The sequence below is a fragment of the Bubalus kerabau genome, chromosome 4 (assembly GCF_029407905.1).
Source record: "Bubalus kerabau isolate K-KA32 ecotype Philippines breed swamp buffalo chromosome 4, PCC_UOA_SB_1v2, whole genome shotgun sequence".
Lineage (NCBI taxonomy): Eukaryota > Metazoa > Chordata > Mammalia > Artiodactyla > Bovidae > Bubalus > Bubalus kerabau.
This window is the reverse complement of record NC_073627.1, coordinates 156,999,399-157,023,165: the sequence shown is the minus strand read 5'-3', so window position 1 is coordinate 157,023,165 and position 23,767 is coordinate 156,999,399. Positions and strand designations below refer to the sequence as shown.

Below are 23,767 nucleotides of genomic sequence, written 5' to 3'. Positions count from 1 at the left end.
CTTGGAGTTTTGTGATTGCTTTATTTTTTTCTATTTAAGTTTCTTTGCAAGTTGGAGTCTTCTAGAACCTCTAACAGCTTTATGAAACTCCTCTCAATATAATTTCCTGCATGCCGAATGTAATAGATAATCCATCTGTTCTTGTTTTTCTTAAGAGAGTCTTTTTCTAGCACCTTCTGTCATTTTCTATTTTGTTGATTATTGTCTCGATCTGATACAACATTGTCATCCTTGGAGTTTCTTTTTCCTCTTTTGTATGTTAGATTCTCCTTTTTCTTGGTTGCTGTGCCTTTGTTTCTTAGTGTGTACTCTTGCCTAGCTAAAGCGTGTACATCTTTAAAAGTTTCATGAATAGGCAGTGGATGAATTGATTGTTAGAAAGCTACAGGTGTAATGTATAGTGATTCATTCATATTCTTTTCGGTTCTCAGATTTACTGAAATTGTCTCTTAATAACAATTTTCAAAAATGCACATAAAAAGGGCTTCCTTGGTGGCTCAGTGATAAAGAATCCGCCTGTCAATGCAGGAGACACGGGAAGATCCCACATGCTAAGGGGCGATCAAACCCGTGTGCCACACTATTGAGCCTGTGCTCCACAACAAGAAAAGCCGCTGCAGTGAGAAGTCTGCACTGCAACTAGAGAAAGCCCGGGCAGCCAAAAATAAGTAAATAATACAGTAAAAGTAAATTTAAAAAAAATGCTGAGTATTTTGGAACTTGTGTCTGGATGAGCTTGTTAAAACAGTTTGAGTGTATATAGTTTTTCTTGCCTGTTATTGTTTGGGACAGTTGAAGTGACTGTACTGTTAGGTGAATCATAGAACAGTTTATTTTGTAAATTATGCTTGTTTTTCCTCACTTCAATCAACAAATAGATGTAACTGTAGCTACCTACTGAAGGGTCTTGTTCTGTTTTCCGCTGGAAAATCTGTGATCCTCAGATGGTTGATATGAAGCCATTGTCAATAACAAAGTAATTTTAGTGCCCAGTTAATATATACATACCTACCTGTTCTTCTGTTACTTGCCTTTTCCCCTGAACAGTATGTAGTTGTGACCTCTTCTTAGCAATATATAGAGAAATGGCTCATGGTTCTTTACAACTGAATAGTATCCCATTGTGTAGAAGTACGAAGTTAGTTTGTAGAGTAGTCATTTACTTGGACATTTGTGTTGCTTTTACTCAGCTATTGGAAATAATAACTGCAGTGAATAGCCTTTCCCATTTGTCTTAGCACTGTCATTGGGATAGATTTCTTGAGGTAGCACTGAATCAGATCTCAAGTATATATGTAGTTACGTAAGATGCCATCGCCTTCCCCTGTGTGGGCTTTGCACCGCTTTGCGTTCCTAGCAGCAAGCAGTTTGTCAGTGTTTCTTGCGCAGTCTTGCCAGTGGTGCATGTCACCAGCAGCGTAGGCTTTTCCCATCTGATGGACAAGGAATGGTATCGCTGTAGTTTTAAAGGCCTCTTTGGCCTTTTTCTGTTCAGATAAGAAACCCATTTTTTTCTTCGCTGCTTTCTGAAAGTCTTTTAATGTCAGAGATAGTAACTTTTGTCTGTGTTATGACTAATTTATCTTACATGCTGTTGTGTGGCATCAGCTTCTTGGAGAAAACCTTTTTGCGTCCCTTGTCTCTTGCCCCCATCTGTATGGGTCCCTTAGCCTGCTTCTCAGGAGTTGTGCTGGACTTCTGACATGGTTTCTTGAGTCCTGTGTGTCTACAGTGCTTTTCTCCCAATTTCTGGAGTATCTTCCAATAATTTTGAGAGATTTGTTTAAGCTGTAAAATTTTGAGCCCATACGTGAATGTAAATGCCAGTTGGTATTTTATCTGATTATAGAATTCAAGCTTTGAAGTAATTTTACCTCAGTTTTGAAGGCATCATTTAACTCTTGTTAATCTAGCCTAGTGTTGATGGTCAAAGAATAAGTCTAGTACCTCTTTATTTTTTTATAAAGAATTTTTTAAAAATAGACTATTATTGTAGAGCAATTTCAAGTCACAGCAAAATTGAGCCACAGGTACAATGGTTCCTTATATATCCCGTCTCTTCAGTGTTTCCCAGCAGCAGCATCCCACAGCCACTTGTACTTTTGTTAAATAGATGCGTCTGTTGCAGTGAACATCATCACCCTGAGTCTGTAGTTCACCGCAGTGTTCACTCTTGGTGATGTGTGCTCTGTGGGTCTTGACAAGTAATGACACGAATCCACCGTTGGAGTATCACACAGAGAGGCTTCACGGCCCTAAAATTCCTCTTTGCTGCAGCTATTCATCCCTGCCTCCCCCTTAACCTTTTATTGTCTGACCTTTCATTGTCTCCATAGTTTTTGACTTTTCCAGAATATCATATAGATGGAGTCATAAAATATGTAAACTTACCAGGTTAGTATTATGGGTTTAAGTTTCCTCCATGTCTTTTCATGGCTTGATGGCTCTTTTTTCTTTCAGTACTGAATAATCTGTTGTCTGGATATAGTACCAAGTGTTTATGCATTCACCTACTGAAGGATGTCTTGTTGATTGCTTCCAAGTTTTGGCACTTATGAATAAAAGTCCTATGAACATCCATGTGTAGGCTTTTATATGGATATAAATTTTTACCTCCTTTGGGTAAGTGTCAGGGAGCATAATTTCTGGATCATATGGTAAGAGTTTTGTTAGAAACTGCCAAATATGCATTTCCATCAGCTTTGAATGAGAATTCCAGTTGCTTCACATCCTCTCCAGAGTTTGCTGTTGTCAGTTTCACCATTCTAATAGGTATATTAGTGGTGTCTCATTGTTTTGAGCCTGTATTTCTCAGAGCATCTTTTCATGTGTTTATTTGCCATCTCTGTCTTCTTTAATGAGGTATATATTAAGGTTTTCGGTTCATTTTTTAAAGGATGTTTATAATCAGTTTGTTTTCTTGTTGCAGAATTTTAAAAGTTGTATATATTATAGATAACAGTACTTTATTAGATATGTCTTTCACAAATATTTTCTTAGCATCTTGAAATTGTCTTTCATAGAGCAGAAGTTTTAAATTTTAATTGTCTGACTTATCAGTTATTTTTTTCATGGATTGTGCCTTTGGCATTGTATTGAGTTGGCCAAAATGTTCCTTTGGTTTTAAAGTAAAAATAAAAGACACTTTTTTCATTTTCTTCAAGAACTTTATTGGGCAACATAATGTTTTTTGTTCCATTACCGTCTGTGATTTTTTAAGGCAACTTCGTAATTCCTTCTTCCCAAAACTATATCTTCTTGAGCAAAGAACTGTTCCAGGTGCTTTTTACAGTCTTCCAGGGATTTGAAATTGTTTCCATTAAGAGAATTTTGTAAAGACTAAAATAAATGGAATTTTGAAGGTGCAGTGTCTGGTGAAATGGTGCATGAATCAGAAGTTCCCAGCAAAGCTGTTACAGTTTTTGCCTGATCATCAAAGAAACATGTGATCTTGTGTTATCCTGATGAAAAGATTATGTGTTTTCTGTTGACTAATTCTAGATACTTCTTGTCAGGTGGTCTAATTGGGAGCAGTACTTGTTGGAATTGTTTGATTTTCCAGAAGGAGCTCATAATAGAGGACTCCCTTCCAAATCCCACCATATGTACTATATAATCTTTGGATGAAGACCAGCCTTTGGTGTGGTGGTTCCTTTTGCTTGTCCCACAATCTCTTCCAATTATTATTCAGTGTCTGCTTTTCATCACTCGTCAGTTTGTTTTAAAAACAGAATGTTTTCATTACGTTTAAGTAGAATTGCTTGCAGAAATACCATTTCTTCATGGGGCTTTCCTGGTGATCCAGTGATCAGGAATCCACCTGCCGTTGCAGTGGACACGGGTTTGGTCCCTGGTTTGGAAAGATCCCACACGTTGCAGGACACCTAAGCCTGTTGTGCCACAACTACTGAAGCCCACATGCCTCGAGCCTGTGCTCTGCAGTAAGAGAAGCCCCCACAATGAGAAGCCCTTGGCATTGCAACTAGAGAGTAGCCCCCATTTGCTGCAACTAGAGAAAGCTGATGTGCAACAGCAAAGACCCAGCACAGCCAAAAATATATATTTTTTTTAATAAGGTTTTTCCCACTTAGGTGAAACCCAAATACCAAAGTGATTAACATAACCAAGCTGGTGCACACGATTTTCAGCACTTGATTTGGATGTTTTGAGTATGTTGGCTGTCTCCCACGTGGTATAACATTGATCTTTCTCAGTTAATGTCTGGGTTTAATGGCTGTCAACTTCAACTGGTCTATCTGATAAGTCACAGCACCTTTTCCATACACTGCACAAATCAATTGTGTTTTCTTGAAATAATAAAGTTTTCTTCTGTCTTCACTATTAAAATGACTGGAAATGGCTACACAAAATTTCACCAATTTTGATAAGGTTTTTTTTTTTGATGCACACTGAGATGACACCTGTGACAGTACAGTCTAACAGAATTGTTTCAAATGAAGTTAAAGACAGCTAAGCACTACCACAGGCATCTTACAGGAAAACTGAATGGACTTTTTGGCAGACTCAGTATCTAAAATGTGTTCAACATAACCAGGGTTATCTAGATTTTCTCCTATTACTACCTTTTAGGCATTATATTTTATAGTTTTTAATTTTACATTCAGGTATATGATCTGTTACGAGTTCATTTTTGTGATGGATATAAGGTCTGTGTCTAAATTCACTTTTCTGCATGTAGCAGTCCAGTTGTTCCAGCACCATTTGTTGAAAACACTGTCTTGATGTGTATTACCTTTGTTCATTTGTCAAAGGATAGTTGACTGTATTTATGGAGGATCTCTTATGGGCTTTCTATTCTGGTTTTTTTTTTTTTTTTTTATCTATTTGTTCATTCTTTCACCAATTCTTTTACACTGTCATGATTAATGTAGCTGTATAGCGGGTCATGAAGTCCGGTAATGTCCTCCAGTTTTGTTTTTCAACTTCAATATCCTATTGGTTGTGTCTTTGCCTCTCCATTAAAAACTCTAGAATCAATTTGTTGATATCCTCAAAATAACTTGCTAGGAATCTGATTGGGATTGCATTTAAAATCTATGGATCAAGTGGGGAAGAGCTGACATCTTGATGATATTGAGTCTTCCTGTCCATGAGCATGGAATATTTATCCATTTAAATGGTTCTTTAATTTCTTTGATCACAGTTTTGTAGTTTACCTCATATATATATTTTGTATGTGGAATCAGTACTGATGTCTTCTTTCATCTTAGAGATTTATCAGTTTGGATCTTTTTGAAGAACCAGGTTTTGATTTTGTTGATTTTTCTCTCTTGACTTGTAATTTAAGTTTTGTTGATTGCTAAGTTTTATAATATCTGCTTACTTTGCATTTAATTTGCTCTTCTTTTTCTGGTTTTCTAAATTGGAAGCGTAGATTTTTGGTTTTAAATCTTTCCTCTTTTCCGATATATGCATTTCATTTAGTCCTATAAATTTTCCTTTAGTTAGTATCAGTCACTCAGTCATGTCCAACTCTTTGTAACCTCATGGACTGTAAACTGCCAGGCTCCTCTGTCTATGGAATTCTTCAGGCAAGAATACTGTAGTGGGTTGCCATTCCCTTTTCCAGGGGATTATCCCCAACCCAGGGATCATCTCCTGCATTGCAGCCAGATACTTTACCATCTGAGCCACCTGGGAAGCCCAAATACCCCTTTAAGCACTGCTTTATCTGAATCCCACAGATTTTAGTAAATTGTACTCTCGTTTTCATTTAGTTCAAAATATTTTTGTCTTAAAATTTCATCTTCGAACCATGTATTTAGAAGTGTGTTATTTAATCTCCAAGTATTTGGGGATTTTCCAGCTGTCTTTCTATTACTGAGTGTAGATCTCATTGTGGTCTGAGGATATTTCTTTTATCCTCTTTTTTTTTTTTTTTTTTTTTTTTTTTTTAGTTCTACCAGTTTATTGCTACCAACCCGTGACCCTCCACCCTCATGCACACATGCTCAGTCATGTAACCCCATGGACTGCAGCCAGCCAGGCTCCTCTGTCCATAGACTTTTCCAGGCAAGAATACTGGAGTGGGTTGCCATTTCCTTCTCCACTTTTATCCTCTTTTAAATTTGTTAAAGTGTGTTTGATGGTTCACAATATAGGCCCTCTTAATGAATACTCCAAGGGATCTTGAGAAGAAGGTATATTCTTCAGTTGTTGGGTAAAGTGCTATATATATGTCAGTTTTATCCATGTGATTAATGGTAGTATTGGGTTCAGCTATGTCTTTTTCCAGTTTTCTTAAGGCTGAAGCTGTCCATTTCTGATAGAGATAGTGAAGTGTTTTCAACTGTGATAGTGAATTCATCTGTTTCTCCTTGTAGTTCCTATTGGTTTTTGCCTCAACTAGTTTGATGCTCTGTTGTTAGGTACATACACATTAAGGATTGTTATGTCTTGTTGGAGAATTGAGACCATAATTGTTACATAATGCTTTTCTGTATCCCCAGTGAATTTTTTTGCTCTTAAATCTCTCTCTGAAATTGGCAGCTCAGCTGGTAAAGAATCCACCTGCAATGCAGGAAACCTGAGTTCGATCCCTGGGTTGGGAAGATCTCCTGGAGAAGGGAAAGGCTACCCACCCCAGTAGTCTGGCCTGGAGAATTCTGTGGACTGTGTATAGTCCATGGGATCACAAAGAGTCGGATATGACTGAGTGAGTTTCACTTTTACTGGGAAGCCCAAATACCCCTTTAAGGACTTTCTCTTGATCTTTGTTACCTTGGTACCTCTTCTCCATCTGTTTACTTTCACTCTGAATATATCTTTGTTTTTAAAGTGAATTTCTTATAGAAAATCTATAATATGGTATTGCTTTTTCATTCAGTATGACCGTCTCTTTATTGGAGTGCTTACTTAGACCATTGGCATTTAAGGAGATTACTGGATTAATATCTGCCATACTTATTGCTATATTGCCCTTGTTCTTTGTTCATATTTTTGTCTTCTACTCTTTTTCTGCCTTTTACGGTTTTTTTCTTGCTTATTTATTTATGGCTGCACCGTGTTGTCATTGCTGTGCACAGCCAAACTTTCAGTTTCTATGAGTGGGTACTACTTTCCACTTGCAGTCCTCAGACTTCTCATGTGGGGACTTCTCTTGCTGCAGAGCACAGGCACTCAGGCATGCAGGCTTCAGTAGCTGCTGCGGGCTTCAGTAGTTGTGGCACTTGGGCTCTGGAACGAGCAGGCTTCAGTGGTTTTGGTGGATTGGCTCAGTAGTTGTGGCTCACAGGCTTAGTTAGTTGCCCTATGGTATATGTGATCTTCCCAGACAAGGGATAGAACCCATGTCCCCTCTATTGGTAAGCAGATTCTTAACCATTAGACTGTAAGGCAAGTCCCCTTTTATGGTTTTAATTGAGCATTGTACTTGATTCCCTTTACTCTCTTTTCTTACCTTGTCAATTATACTTTTTTAAAAAACTTCTAGCTCTCGAGTTTGCAATATACAACTAATTCTGGTACACTGTCAAATAATGTGGTAGAGCTTCATTGGTAGTGCGAATATCTTGTAACAGCAAAGTATTCTAATTCTTCCACTCTAGTCCTTTGTATTGTTGTCTTTCGCTTACATATGAGCTCCATAATCATCTAGTACATTGTTGCTAATATTACTGTGAACAAAATGTTATCAGTTCAATTAAAAATCAGAAAAATAAAAAGTTTTTATATTACTTTCACTTATTCTATTTCTAATGTTCTTTCTTTATGTAGATCTGAGTTTCAGAGCTATCTTGTTTTTCTTCTCTTTGAATAATTTCTTCTAACATTTTTTGAAGGGCAGATCTCCTGGCAACAGATTCCCTCATCTGTGTTTGAGCAAGTCTGTTTCTCTCACTTTTGAAGGATACTTTTGCAGAATATAAAATTTTAGGTTTTTTCTTTCTTTTCACTATAAATATTTCACTCCAGTATCTTTTTGCTTCCATGCTTTCTGAAGAGAAGTAGGATCTAATTCTTAATTTTGCTTTTTTTTTTAATTGTGGCTTCTTAAGAGGTTTTTTCTTTATCTTTGATTTTTCTCACATTTGAATATGAAAAGCCTATTTAGATTTTATTTTTGTTTCCTTGGCACTTTTCCTGGTTGGTGTTCTCTGCGCATCCTTATCTGTGGTTTGGTGTCTGACATTAATTTGGGGCAAATTGTCATTATTACTTTACATATTTTTTCCTGTTTCTTTCTTATCTTTCTGATATTCTCATTATGTACATATTATACTTATGTTGTTATTTAACAGTTCTTGGATATTCTGTTTTTCCCTGCATCTTTATCTTTTTTTTCTCTTTACTTTTCAGTATTGGAAGTTTCTTTTGACATATCTTCAAGCTCAGAAGTTGTTTCCTTAGCTGAGTCTACTTGGTCTACTAATGAGTCTGTCAAAGCATTCTTCATTTCTCTTTTGGTGTTTTTGATTTCTGCTGTGTCTTAAATCTCTTTGATCTTTAAAAAATATTATTTTGGTTATGCTGGATCTTAGGACTTCCCTGGTGGCTCAGACGGTAAAGTGTCTGCCTACAATGCGGGAGACCCAGGTTCGATCCTTGGGTTGGGAAGATCCTCTGGAGAAGGATGTGGCAACCCTTGCCTGGAAAATACCATGGATGGAGGAGTGTGGTAGGCTACTGTTCATGGGGTCGCAGGCTTTTCATTGCAGTGGCTTCTCTTGTGTGGAGTCCTGACTCTACGCCAGTGGGCTCAGTAGTTGCTATTCCTGGGGTCTGTCTAGAATACAAGCTCAATAGTAGTGGCAATAGGGGCTTAGTTGTTCTACAGTATGTAGGATCTTCCCAGACCAGGGATCAAACCCATATTTCCTGCATTGGCAGTGGATTCTTTAACCACTGAACCATCAGGGAAGCCCATCTGCCATGTCTGTCTGTTTTTTCTTAAACATTCCATTTTTCTGCTTATATTACTCATTTGTTCTTATTTATTGTCTACTTTTTTCATTAGAGCCTCTTTGAGGGTGGAGATATTGATTAATATCCTCTGTACTAAGGAGGAACTTTGAGACCAAAAGTGAAGTGGGCATAAAGTGTGATTATGAAATGTAGTGTGGGTTGACAGGATCATCTGGATGACCATCCATAGGCATTTGCAGCTGCACCTCATACTGCTGAAAGGGCTGCCCACTTCATCAGTGTATGTCAACATGCTGGGTGAAACTGAGGGGGAATGGCTCTCTTAGCATTTGGGATCATGTTTGGCAGTTTTTATCTGTGAAGTAGAATGGACAGTCCTGTACAGACCAACTGACCTTTTTCATTTATCTTTTTAGAATTGTTATGTAACTGCAGAAATTTATGTTTAAAAACTGCATGTCTTAATGTAATGCCAAGGAGAGAACTTTGCGATAACCCAGAAGCCTTCTTCCTCCACCCAGGTGGATTATGTTACTTAGTGTGAATTTTGATCAATATGGTATATATTTTGAAGCATTCTGTAGATATCGATAAGTTGTTGTTTTCTTATTCAAAATATTTGAATTTTCATTGTGACTTTGTGTTTGAAACATGAAGTTTTAAAAGATTGTTTAATTTTCAGATATTGGGGTGTTTACAAATATTTATTTCTAATTTAATTCTGATGTAGTCAGAGGACTTATTTTGTATAGTTTGACATTAAGTGTATTGAGAGTTTGTATTCTGAGTAGCATATGGTGTATCTGGGTTAATGTCCCATGTGAACTTGGAAAAAAGGTTTATTTTGGCATTACTGGATTGACATTCTGTAAATGTCATCTAAGCCTAGTTGGCTGTTTGTGATGTTTAGGTCTTCTATATCCTTTTCTTATATTCTTACCCACTTGTTATATCAATTACTGAGAAGTGTTTATATTTTTAAATATGAGTATGTCCGTTTTTCTTACTCTATCAGTTTTTGCTTTATATATTTCAGTATACTATAATTAGGTTTATATACTTTTAAGATCGTTATAGCTTCCTTTTTTTATTTTTGACTGTGCTACATGACTGTGGGATCTTAGTTCCTTGACCAGATATTGAACTCAGGCCCTCAGTAATGAGAACTGGGAGCCCTAACCACAGGACCACCAGCCCTGTTGTGGCTTCTTTTTTTTTTTTTTTGTATTTTAAAAATATTTTATTAAAGATCTTTATAGAGCTACATCCAGGCTCCAGACCCAGGGGCCAAGGAAATCTGTCTTGCCTTGGTTTACCGGCTAGGGCATGGCATGCAGCTCTGGCTTCCCATTTTTCTGTTCATGGGGTTGGTAGGCAGCATTTTCATCTCTGGGTTCCAGAGTGTTCCCGTTATCAAGCAAAGGCTTCTTAGGGCCAATCTTACTGGTTGGGTCCCAAGGCAGCATGATCTTTTACCCTGATGCCCAGCACACCCTGTCTGAGCAGCACGTGGTGTGCGGAGGTGTCAACATAGTAGTTAACAGGGTCCCCACTGTGGATCATGCATGGATTTAGCCCTCTATCCTTGGAGTTTCCCAGACACCACAAAAATGAACCTCAGCACACCATAGTAGGCCCTTCGCACAGCAAGGCCTCCTGGGAGTCTGTAATGCCGAGACTCTGCCTGGACAATGGCACACAGATTTCCTGTGGCTACCTTTTCAGCATATAGCCCTACAGTGCACTCAGGGAAGCCACATCTCTTCTGAACCACAACAGTCAATTCCTGGATCCGCCAGCCCTCCTCACCAAGAGCATTCTCTGTCCTTGTGGCCATGATAATGATTTCTGTCCTGGTTGGTGTAACTCGGACCTCAACTCCAGAGTACCCATCTTCAGTTATCTCCTGAGTGAGAAACTCGTTCAGTTCAGCTTTGAAGATGCCATCTTCTTCAAAGACAGACTTTCTCTTCTTGGAAATCTGCACTACCATCTTACCTCCCACACCCCGGAAAGGAAAGAGTGTTGCAGCTTCTTAATTGACCCTGTTATCATTTTGGAATATCCTTTTTGATGCCTGATACCTTTGATTTTAATAATTGTTTCTTCCTTCTTTGTATAGTCTCTTAATTGATGTATTTAAACTATATTTAGTGAAATAATATTGTTGGGGTTGGAAAGATTTTTGCTATACATAGTATTCACAAGTAGATTGTTTTCTTTATCTTAGCAGCACCTTAAAGATTTATTCCACTGTTTTTTCTGGCCAGCATTGTTTCTGACAACAAATCTGGAGCCACTGTTTTGTTTGCCTAAATTTAAGATGTCTTTTATTGTTTGGCTGGTTAAAAGTATTTTCTGTGTCACTGGTTTTCAGAAATTGGTTAGAATGTGCCTTGTGGTTTTTCCCTTTGTTTTTTATCTTACTTTGGCTTCATTGACCTTGTTGGTTCTATGTTTATGTATTTATCACATCTGAAAACCTTTCTGCCATTATTTTTGTCACTTTTTCTTCACCCCTCTGTCCTCTTTTGTGGAGTCCGTTTCATTTATGCTGGGCCGGTTGCTATTGTTCTAGAAGTCACTGAGGCTGTTTGTGTTCTATTTTGGATATGTTGTGTTACAATGTCTCATATTCACTGCTTTTTTTATTTGTGGGGTCTGATCTGCTATTAACCACATCCAGTGGATTTTTTTTCTTCTTCATTTTGGATCATATATTTTTCATCCCTTTCATTTATTTCTTCTCCTTCCCCCATTCATCTGTTTTAAGTGTTTATGTCTTCCTCTAACTGTTTGAACATAGTTGTTAATCATTCTTTTAGCATCTTTGCTTGCTAATTACATTGTTTCGGTTATAACCTGTTTGCTTATGGGGTTATAGTTTTCTGCTTTCCCACAGACTTAGTACTTGTAGTTGGGGTGTTGGACATCCGAAGTATCCAACCCAGTTGTGGAGCATTGGGTTTTACTGGTACCCTTTAACTGAATATTGGAGCTTTGTTTTGGCAAGCAAGTTCTGGGATGTGTCTGTAGCAGCTTTTCTTCTTAGGGCTGCTTCATCCTCCTGCCAAGGGATTATCTTTATGGTTTTTCCTGATTGTCCTGTGTGTTCAAAGAGGTGGCTAGATGGAGTTTGAACAGCTCTCATGCCTTTGCAAGTTAGTATCTAGCTAAAGACTAAAGACCACCATACCTTTTCCAGATGTTTGGAGCTCCCTGTGAGATCTCTTTCCTTGCCAGCACTCTGACCCACGACTCCCAGCCCACCTCACCTCCTTAGCTTCCATCTGACTCTCAGTGTAGCACAGCCTCAGTGTTCTTGGTTACCCTTCATGCACCATTGTCCTCAAATGGTTCTTGGGATGCACTTGGTTGGTATAGGGGCCCTTGTGTGGGTTTTCTGCTCCCTGGTTCCATAGTCCTGTGCTGCCTCTTGTCCTGATGTCTGGATCCAGATGTTTCATATCTCTTGTCCCATTTTCTAGTTGTTTGTGGCAGGAAGATGAGTTCTATACCTATTAGTACTTTATGACTAGGATTGTCACTTTTTTTGGCTGTAGTTTTTATCCATGTGATTTATGTGTGTTTTATGGCCAATTTAGGCAGATAAACTGCTCTTCCTGTCATTTTATCTTCCCAGGACCCCTTATCTTCCGTTTAAAAGATAAGTAAGCAAATGGTTTTCTTACATTTTGGCTGTTGTGGGGTTTTTTTTGTTTTTTTTGGCTACATCTTGTGGCTTGTGGGGTTCTGCAGCATTCCCTAACCAGGTATGGAACCTGGTACCTTTGGCATTGAAAGCAGAGTAGTACAGAGTCCTAACCCTAGGCCGCCAGGGAATTCCCTTGTGGTTTATTTTAATTTCATACTTTATATGGCATTTTTTCGTAAGTTAACTTTTTCTTGAGTTTGAACTATTTTTTAATCCAGTTTTCATTGACGTGTACTCACTTCTCTTTTAGGCCATGCTGGTGTATCTGCAAGCATGATGAAGAAAAGGACATCCCACAAGTAAGCGGTTCTGAAACTTGCCTTTTTATTTATTTATTTTTCATTAATTAATTTTAATTGGAGGATAATTACGTTAAACATTGTGATAGTTTTTGCCATACATTGACATGAATTGGTCACGGGTGCACATGTGTCCCCCATCCTGAATCCCACTCCCTCGTTTCTTCCCACCCCGTCTCTGGGATGTCCCAGAGCACCGGCTTTGAGTGCTCTGCTTCATGCATTGAACTTGCACTGGTTATCTGTTTTGCAGAAACTTGCCTTTTTAGATAGCACACTGTGGCCTTTGGTTACATGGGCTGTGAGGTCATCTCTCTGAGGCCCTCTCTTGAACCCTCTGCGCAGCCAGCCTCACATGGAGCCTCGCTGCACACTGGGTAATGGTGTGCTTTCTTGCCCATGTTCATCGAGGACCTAGCTAGCACTCTGCCAGGCACACTCACTTCTTCATAAAATTTTCAAATGAATGAGGATATTGTAATGTAGAGAAAGTGTATTAGTGTTGAAAGATAATTTTAAGTGACAAACGTGGTATGAATCTTAAATTCTGTAGGTACTAGAGTGTAAAAGCAACTTTTTTCCTTCCTGCAGTTTTTTTGTATGTGTATAGTTACGTCCAAAAAGAAAATTTACTATCTTAAACAACAATATCCACTGGTACTGTGGTACTGTGATGGCTACTGCACCATGAAATCCTAACAAATCAACTATGATTGTATGAGTGTTCATCATAAGGTTGTTAAATATGGGAGACCCTCATGGTGACCCTAGCACCTCCCAAGACTGATTATACAATTAACTATTTTCAAATTATTCATATTGAAATGCTTGTGCCTCTTGGTCACCACTCTGTAGTAGCAGAAGAGTGTGAGAGTCCTCTGGGCTGTTATAGAAGGTCTGGATGAATAAAGGTGCCTTTCATTAATTGTTGGTAGTTAAACCAAAATATGTCTCTATTTAAAGGAAAACTTGGATATGTAATGTAAATATATGTGATACTCAGTTTAAGAAATGACTTGAAAAGCAAAAATATGAAGATAGGGCAAGTCCTGAGGTTTGATAAAACATTTCTCAAATTTCACTTATTTGCCCATCATCTTCACAGTTCTGTCATATATAGTGATCTAATAATTTATGTAATATATCTCCACTCATTATCTTTACCATAAGTAGTAAACCATCTCTTGGCATAAATAGAAGGTAATGAAAAAAAAAAACTTAAATACAATGGGAGATGAAAGAAATTACACATTAACTTTGCAAAACTAGCATTGTTCATCTTTTTTCCCCTAAAAAGGAATAAATTCCTATGCATTTGATTTTTGAAGTTCATACATGTGCAGCTAAAGAATCTCTCATCCCATCTGTTACATGATTCGGGAAATGTGATCTAGGGCTTTAATATGAGGTGTGCTTGTCTCACTTAAAGAGTAGAAGTTTTGAACATAGCAAAAAGGAGAAGTTGAAAAGTTACCAGTCATTTTCCTATTTTTTTCTGATGTCAGTGCAAATTTGAGGATGGGTGGGGTGGAAAAAAACTGAAACAGAAGTTTCCGCATATCACAAATGAAAGCTGTTAACTGTTGTCCTTGAATGGGTAAGTGGGGATGATGGGTGGTGGAGAGGCTGGCCTTGGAGTGGGAAGCCCCACTGGCCTAGCTGTGGGCTTTACCAAATCCCTCGTATGCCTAACGCTCAGCTTAACTTGATTAAGTCATGGTGTTGGACTGGAACAGTGAGGTTTTCGCGTTTTCATTACAGATGAAGTGTTTATAGCAAACAGATACAGGAAAACAGAACTTGGAGCCTCGCTCTCTCCTTGCCTGCCTCCACTGTGGCCCTCCAGAGAGTAAGGCGCTCAGACTCCTTGTGTGCAGCCACTGACCCGTGGTCATGCCTCCTCTCGCTTTCCGTGTTGGTACAAGGGGACTGTGCCATAACAACTCGATGTGCACATGCCTCTGCTTGCTTGAGAGAGTCACAGGAACATCCAGGAGACAAGGGCTGGCAGAGCCCATGTCCTGCAAATGGCACCTCCTATCTCCGTGGGTGTGAGAGGATTCTGGTAATCAGGTCCAAAGTGCTTGGAGCAGTGTCTCTGCACCCAGAAATGTTGCATAGCTGAGTCTCGTTCTCATTTTTTGAAGTAAATAGAAACTTTTGTGCTTCTTGTGAGCCAGGGTCCTTGGTGTATTTTGGGGACAAGCTGGTGGACATTTCTTTTCTGGCTTCCCAGGAGGTTGTTTGGGAATTATCTCTTCAATGAAGGCACATCTTGAAGGCACGTGTAGTTGGGGGCAAATAAGGTGGATGTAGCTGTAGTGATTCTTTGTTTTAGTTTTCGAATGTGGATCTGGCTCTTTTTCTTCCTTAATTTGGATAGTCGATAGATTTATATTTCAGGGAGGTGTGACTGGGCTTTGGTATCTTTTCCACTAATGTACATTTGAAAAATGGATCAGGACCTGTTAACACACTGAATTGAGGATTTCTAGGGAATGTTTTCCTTTTTCTAAGATACCAGTACGAGTCACTGACCAAGGCTGTCACTGTGCTCCTTCCCCTCCTCCTCCTCTTGTCCCTGGGGTAGTCTCATTCATGACATCCCTTGTCAAGTAGGGACCTTGAATCCTTCTGTGTGAAGAGAGTTTGAGTCTGTGGTCATCACATCTAAGAAATAGCTAGGATACAGCAACAGGACAGTATGATTCTGGAACCTATAGTAACTATTGATACCATGTCCTGTTTCCTGAACTGTATGTTTTATTTTCTCGTATATGAAAAATATTTCTGTCACAAGCACACAGACCTAGATCACAGTTGGAGCAAGCATCTAAATGAACCATGGTATTGACAATGATAAACTGGTCAAATGTGGAATACTTTTTAATCAATTTGCCAGTAGCTCTGTTACTCACACCAGTGAAAGTGAATAGTGCTTTGGAAAACCCTTGAGGCATTTGGATGCTTGCCATGGACATCTCTGAATACTCTGTGTGCACAGTGTGTAGACAAAATAATGAAAAGGCCAGAGTGATTTGGATAGAAAACTTGACTTTCTCCATCCTGTTTTTTTATTGTCAGTTTAAGCTGGGAATGCCAGTTTCAGCTGTAGAACTCTTAACAAGCAACAGGTGCTAGAGAAGCAGTTTTTTTCTATTTGCTGCTGTGCATCTTGCAAAAAGAATTATTTTGACTTAGTTTCTTTTGAAATCTGCTGGAACACAGTAAGGAAGCTGCTTTTATCTCACAGTATTAAAAAAATAAAAAAATCAGGAAAGAGATCAGTTAATTCATACACCAAAGTGTGCAGTATGTGGCTGTCATTACTAGTTTATTATAGGAGAATTATAATAGTTAAAAATGTAAGAAGTACGGTGCCTTTAAATATTGACTATAAAAGTAAGATATTTACTGATGAGAAATGGTACTCAAGTCATTAAGGGAGTCTAGATAAAGGGTGAAAGGCCTTCTAGCACAGATTTTGTTTCTTAAATCGACATATAATTAAGTTATACAATGTTCTAGGTGTATAACATAGTGTTTCACAACCTTTAAAGATTATAGTCCATTTACACTTATTATAAAATATTGGCTAGATTCCTTATACTCTACAGTATATCCTTGTTTGTTTTATACACAGGAGTTTATACTTAATCTCCTGTTTCTGTTTTGTCCCTCCACCTTCCCTTTCCTTACTGGTAACCACTAGTTTGTTCTCAGGAATTCTTTTCTTGATGACAGAATAATTGGAATGGTACTTTCAGTACCATTATTTAAAGTACTGAGCAAAGTACAGAAGTGTTTTCTATAGTCTTGGTTTTCCTTTTTGGGAACTTGGATGTATAGAAGTTACTGTTTATTCTGGATCAGTTCTGCTACCAAAGGTGTGGTACCTAGGTCAGCAGCGCACTTGGAAGCTTGTTAGAAAGTCTTTGGTTCTTCTTCAGACCTGCAGAATAGAATGGAACCCAGAGTTTCTGGGACAGGGCTTGGGTAACTGTTTTAAGAAACTGTAGGAGATTTGATGCATGCCTGAGTTTGAGAAGCACTGGCCTAAACCATCATCAGAACTGATACCTTAAAGCACATCAGATAACAAAGTCAAGTTGTTTGGAAATTAATTACACAATTATAGCAATGAAAGGTGATTGGATGCTGTATACTTGGTCACCATTTACTCCCATTGAAACTATAGGAAAAGCTGTTTATAGCTTATGGAGATGACAAGGAAAGTGATTATAGATGTTTAATTCTGGTTTCTCTACTTTTATCCTTGAATTGTTTGGATCCGGAAGGTGATTATAGATGTTTAATTCTGGTTTCTCTACTTTTATCCTTGAATTGTTTGGATCCTGACACAATACAGCCTTTTATTTGCCCTTGGCGCTATAATTCCGTGTGTCCTCAGTTGAATGAGATGTGTTGGTATTTGTTTATAATGTTGCTGTTTGTTTATTGACTACCTGGTAAGTGATAGTTAAGAATACTTTAGACTTTTTTCCCCAAGAAAATGCCAGACACTAAGGCTATTAAAAATAACATATCCAAGGAGAACATACAAAGCAAAATCACCATATTCCAGAAACTCTCATTTTAAATTTAAAAAAGTTAGTTGCTTTAAATTGTTAATCTTACATCCCTTTTTGTACTGGCTTGTGGGATCTTAGTTCTCCAACCAGAGACTGAAACTCAGCCTTCAGTTGTGAAAGTTTCAAGTCCTAACCACTGGACCACCAGGGAACTCCCTGAGCTGTTCTTTTTAAAAATATGTTTACTTTCTGTTCTGTTTTGTTTATTTTTGGCTGCACTGGATCTTTGTTGCTGCAACATGGACTTTCTCTAGCAGGGAGCGGGGCTACTCTCTAGTTGTGGTACACAGACTTCTCATTGCAGCGGCTTTGCTTGTAGATCGTGGGCTCTAGAGCACGAGGGCTTCAGCAGTTGCAGCACACGGGCTCAGTAGTTACAACATGCAGGCTCTAGAGTGGGGGCTCAGTAGTTGTGATGCAGGGGCGTAATTGCTGCATGGCATGTGGGATCTTCCGGACCAGGGGTCAAGCCAGTGTCCCCTGAATTACAAGGCAGGTTCTTAACCACAGTGGGACCATCATGGAAGCCCTATACTGTTGTTAGATTGAACTACCTAGAGATATGACCAGCTAAGTGTGTTTTTTATCTTCTTGTATCTTCTGCCAGTTATCTGACATGTCCTTATTCTTTACTTTTATATATACTATTTCAACTCATGTAAGTAAGCTTTAATTTTTATTAAAATTTTTCTTACTGACTTTTGAATCTGAATTAGTGATTAGAATTTAAAAAATTTGTTTAATATGTAATTTTTAACTTCTCTAGTATGGAAAATTTCAAATACACAGAAAAATAAAGTAGTAAATATTTTTTCACTCTTAACATTCATAATTTCTAGTTTAACATATTTAAAAATATTTTAAAACAATACTTGTAAACTTTGGCTGTAAGGGTATTAACAGTTTGGACATTCAGGGAGCAGTAATTGGAAAGCTTGGCTTACGATTTTTAGAAGTATTGTATTATTCTAATTACTGTTTTTGTCTTCAGTATTCATTGAGGCATCCGTTCATTCTTTTCTTTTTTCTTTTTTTTGGGGCTGCACGTTGCTGTGCAGCTCCTAGTTCCTCAAACTCGTGCCCCCTGCAGTGGAAGCTCGGAGTCCCAACCACTGGACCTCCAGGAAGTCCCATCTGTTCATTCTTTCCTGCCTCTACCTTTTCAATCAAATTAGGTTGTTCATTAAATAAATTTGGCAAAAATGGTATCTGTATTAGATCTTTAATTCTTCTTTTAGAATTAGTGAAATGGTATTCTAAAATTGAAATTACTCTTGACTAAAAAGGCAACAGAAATAAAATTTGGAATTTATAATGCTAATATGTATAAATCTATTTTTATATATAGTTTCTTGCAGAATTAGGAATCCATTGCATTAATTTAAGCATAATTACAAATTGTATTTTATCTGCCTATAAAAGTAAAGTACTTAAGTCATAAAAAAATTTGAAGATAACAAGTGAATGCAGGGAAAGGCAGCTTAATTATTTTTGATCCACCTTCATCCAGAGATTATGCCTTTCAATAATTTAATGTATGTTTTAAAAGTTTTTTTTCCCTACATATCTGTTTGGATGATTGTGTGTATTTTTAAAATGTCTTTATATTATTTCTGTGATTTTAATAGCTATGTAGTTATTCATCATATAGAAAAGTATTACTTACTAAATCAGTGAGACCTATTGAACTTCATATTCAGTTTCCCGTGGTACAAACACTGCTCAGAACATACTGTTTGCTGTAGTTTTGTGCTTGTCCATTGTTTTCTTTTGATCAATTCATAGACATGAAATCACTGAGACAATGGATGCCAGATTGTTTGTTCACTAGGAGGGTTGTATTTATTCTATAAGCAGATAGAAAATAGTACTTCACCGTAATTTACATTAAGTTTGCAGTTTTTGTTATTGATACAGAAAGATCATCCCACCAACAGATCAGAACACTGAGAAATCTCTGCAGGATACACAGCAGACAGGAATAGATTTATATCAATATAAAAACTAAGCTAATCTAAGGAACTCTCAACAACTTTGAGTTGAAAAACAAGACCTCCAAAAAGTTGAATTCTTCACACTAGACCCTAGCATCTATTCAGGTTAGAGACAGCACAGGCTGGCTTCAGTTACCTTTGTCATTACGGTGAGAAACCAGCTGCATTAGGCAGTAGGTGTTCACCTTATCTCCCCTGGCTTGAAGTTGCCACACAGTCTCAGCTGCTCTGAAATTACCTGGGTCCTGGCTGCTTTATCAGAACCTATACTTCATACTGAGACCTCAGAGACCCTGACTTGGCCTGAAGAAACACATCTCAGCTACGGATACCACTTACATCTTTCCTTGCATCTGAAAATATGGACACCAAGAATCATCAGGCACCTGAGGAACTCTGACAGCACCAAAGAAAGTCATACATAGAACAGGAGAGTTAACCTTGCTCTCCTGCAGGTGTGAAGAACGCTGCCACTCAGATGGCAGCAGATGCAACGAAAACAAGGCTGAACCCAGAAGTTCATAAGGAATCCAGAAAAGTGAAAATTATCCTCATATCAGGTGTTGCACTCATTACAAAGAAAAATCATTTAAGATAAAGAAATGATCAATTCATATAAATCAAAATGTTAGGTAAGATATTCAATAGATAGGCTAAAATTCAAGCCTATTTTACCTAATTCAAGAAATTGACCAAGTCCTAGTGAGGGATACTTAGAAACATGTCACAAGAGCTAGGGACATTTCAGAATCTAGTAACAAACAAAATTCTAAAAGCAGCTTGAAGAGCGAGATGGATTACCCTCAAAGGAGCAAGGATCAGATTGGCATTTGGTATCTGTGACTCTGGAAGATAAAAGACAATGAAAATACCTTTTTGCAGTAAAGGTACTGAAGGCAAAGGGAATTTGAGCCTGCCTTGCATACCTAGGCAAGTCAAGGATGAGAACAAAATAACAGTATTTTGAGGCTTGCAAGAATTTGTAGTTTGCATTTGTGAACCCTGTCTGACTACCAGAGAATATATCTAGAAAGACCAAATATACATGAGAAAAAAATAAATGCTGCAAAAATTTGTTGCAAAAAGCAACAAAAATCCTCTTTGTTTGCTACTAAATAAGGGAATGTTTTTTAAAAATTATTTTTAAGATAGTAGCAACCTGTAGGCAAGTCAGGAAGCAACAGTTAGAACTGGGCATGGAACAACAGACTGGTTCCAAATAGGAGGAGTACGTCAAGGCTGTATATTGTCACCCTGCTTATTTAACTTATATGCAGAGTACATTATGAGAAACGCTGGGCTGGAAGAAGCACAAGCTGGAATCAAGAGTGCCAGGAGAAATATCAATAACCTCAGATACGCAGATGACACCACCCTTATGGCAGAAAGCGAAGAAGAACTAAAGAGTCTTTTTGATGAAAGTGAAAGAGGAGAGTGAAAAGGTTGGCTTAAAGCTCAGCATTCAGAAAGCGAAGATCATGGCATCCAGTCCCATCACTTCATGGCAAATAGATAGGGAAACTGGAAACAGTGGCTGACTTTGTTTTTTGGGGGCTCCAAAATCACTGCAGATGGTGATTGCAGCCATGAAATTAAAAGATGCTTACTCCTTGAAAGGAAAGTTATGACCAACGTAGACAGCATATTCAAAAGCAGAGACATTACTTTGCCAACAAAGGTCCATCTAGTCAAGGCTATGGTTTTTCCAGTAGTCATGTATGGATGTGAGAGTTGGACTATAAAGAAAGCTGAGTGCCGAAGAATTGATGCTTTTGAACTGTGGTGTTGGAGAAGACTCTTGAGAGTCCCTTGGACTGCAAGGAGATCCAAACAGTCCATCCTAAAGGAGATCAGTCCTGGGTGTTCATTGGAAGGACTGATGTTGAAGCTGAAACTCCAATACTTTGGCCACCTGATGCAAAGAGCTGACTCATTTGAAAATACCCTGATGCTGGGAAAGACTGAGGGCAGGAGGAGAATGGGACGACAGAAGATGAGATGGTTGGATGGCATCATCGACTAAAGGGACATGAGTTTGGGTAAATTCTGGGAGTTGGTGATGAAAGGGAGGCCTGGCGTGCTATGTGGTTCATGGGGTCGCAGAGTCGGATATGACTGAGCGACTGAACTGAACTGAGCAAAATTAATAACAATTTGGAACAAAAGACTAAATTTCTGATAGTGTGGTGAAAGTGGCCAGGAAAGGGTTACTAAGGTGCTAAGATGTTTGTTTAAAAAATTTTTTTCCTTCCTTTACTAAGAATTTTTTTTGTTATTTAATTTTTTGGGGTTATTTTTTGTCTTACTTTGGTTTTTTTTTCTTACTTTGGTTTTAATTGTGTACTTTAGTAGAAAATTGTAAGCTTAATAAGTAGGTTATTTATTTATTTATTTGTATTTTTTGACCGCGCCATATGGCTTGCAGGAAGTTCCCCAAACCAGGGAGTAATCCAGGCATATTATTATCACATATTATGTAACAAAAGTTAATGATTAAAATTCCCTTAAAGAAAGTGAGAAAATAAAATCCATGCAAAAAAGGAAGGGTCATGTTTCTTCAGAATTAAAGGATATAGAAACCACTCTGAATAGGGCTGCTTGCTAGATTGATTTGAGTCCCTGGTGTTGTTCGGAAGAGGGAGGAGAGTCTCATGTACTTCCACTGGAGGTGACCGGGATGAAAATGCTTGTTCTGAAATGTGATTAAAGAGAGCATCGTGCGTCTCCCTCTTCAGAAGCCACTGCACGTTACAGAAGAAGGCCACTAGTGAGTGTAGGAAGGATGAGTGGCTGAACTGCTCTGAGTCTTCCAGTTGCCCTTTTCTGCTCTCAGTTGCTAAGTGTACTTTGGTTTTGTTGAGAATCATGGTAGTAGAAAATTTCATGCCTCTGAATCTAGGATAGAATCTTTTCTGTTTGTAGTCAGTGTTTTCCAGAGAAACAGCACCAATGTTGTGTGCACAGAGATTGGAGATCAGATCCAGGGAAGAGCTGATATTAATACCTTCAGCTGATTGGATGAGACTCACCTATGTAATGCAAGGCAATCTATCTGCTGATATACATGTTAGTTTTATGTAGAAAAATATCTTCACAGAAAACATTTAGAGTAATGTTTGACTAGGTATCTTAGTACTGTGGCCCAGCCAACTTGACACATTAAAATTAATCATCACACTGGTAAAGATGCTATATTTGCTTATAATTTTGGTAGTAATAATAGAATGTCTTTGAATTATAAAATGGTGCATATGACTGAATTCTTTCTTCAGTGAGTTTTGGGGACCAACCTCTGCCTTTGCTTTGAAGAAAACCTGATCCTGTACACAGGATGAATCACAAGGACTTTTTCCTAAAGATCAAAAGAAGATAGGTAATTGTCTATTTGGAGAAAAATGTAATGCTCGAAAAGATACCTGTATTCTAAAGAAGAAATGTAATCACCTTCACAGCCGTATATCCCCACAGAGGGCCAGTTGGATGTAGAGGCCCATTTTCAGGGATTATGAAGAGGTCTTGAGTTCACTTTTAGGTTTGAGTATTATTAGTAGTTACAAGTTACTGACTGATAGTATGTTATTAAGTCTTTTCTCTCCACTAAGTTTTATACTGCAGTCTTTTAAAATTAACCGATCTTTATTTACTTTAGTTATATAGATTGGTTCCTTACTATGAACAGTCTATTGAATTAGCTCCCGCTTCTTTGCTTTCTCTCCATTTAATATAAGGTACTCTGTTCCAAATCATACTCTTTTGTTTAGCGAATTTCTTGTACTTTACAGGTATTCTTCTTTCCCTCCCCTTTTCGGAGTGGTGGTAATTCTGTTGTCAGAGCAGATAATAGTTACATATTGCTGTATTTCTCTTTTTCTCTATGTTTGTTCTGCAGTAAAAGATGCTCACTTTTACTTACTATCAGCTTAAAAGATGCTTACTGTCAGCTCTGTGCTGAAAGCTTTCTAAGCATTCTTGATTATCTGAAACTGTCCTATACAGTGGTCCCTTGGTATCTGGGTGGATTGATTCTAGGACCCTTGACACCATACCAAAATCCACGGATGCTCAAGTCCATTATATAAAATGGCCTAGTATTTGCACATAACCTACACACATCCTCCTATATACATCAGATCGTCTCTAGATTATTCATAATATCTAACACAGAGTAAATACTGTGTAAATGGTTGTAAATACAATGTGGATGATATGTAAATTGTTGCCTGCATGTGGCAAATTCAAGCTTTGCTTTTTGGAACTTTGTTTTTCTGTCCACATTTGGTT

At 38.0% G+C, this 23,767-nt stretch overlaps 1 protein-coding gene and 1 pseudogene across 6 annotated transcripts in view; one reads left to right on the top strand and one right to left on the bottom strand.

Moving 5' to 3' along the window:
• The window catches only part of SPIN1 (spindlin 1), an 80,921-nt gene that overhangs the window by 41,969 nt on the left and 15,185 nt on the right, over positions 1 to 23,767 (top strand). For all 6 annotated transcript variants that reach the window (XM_055579148.1, XM_055579147.1, XM_055579145.1 and 3 more), the window contains one exon: positions 12,852 to 12,900. In XM_055579148.1, the coding sequence (XP_055435123.1) occupies positions 12,875 to 12,900 (26 nt within the window). In that variant the 5' untranslated portion in view covers positions 12,852 to 12,874. The remainder of the gene's footprint in view (positions 1 to 12,851; positions 12,901 to 23,767) is intronic.
• Positions 10,206 to 10,879, bottom strand: LOC129648511 (40S ribosomal protein S3-like; annotated as a pseudogene).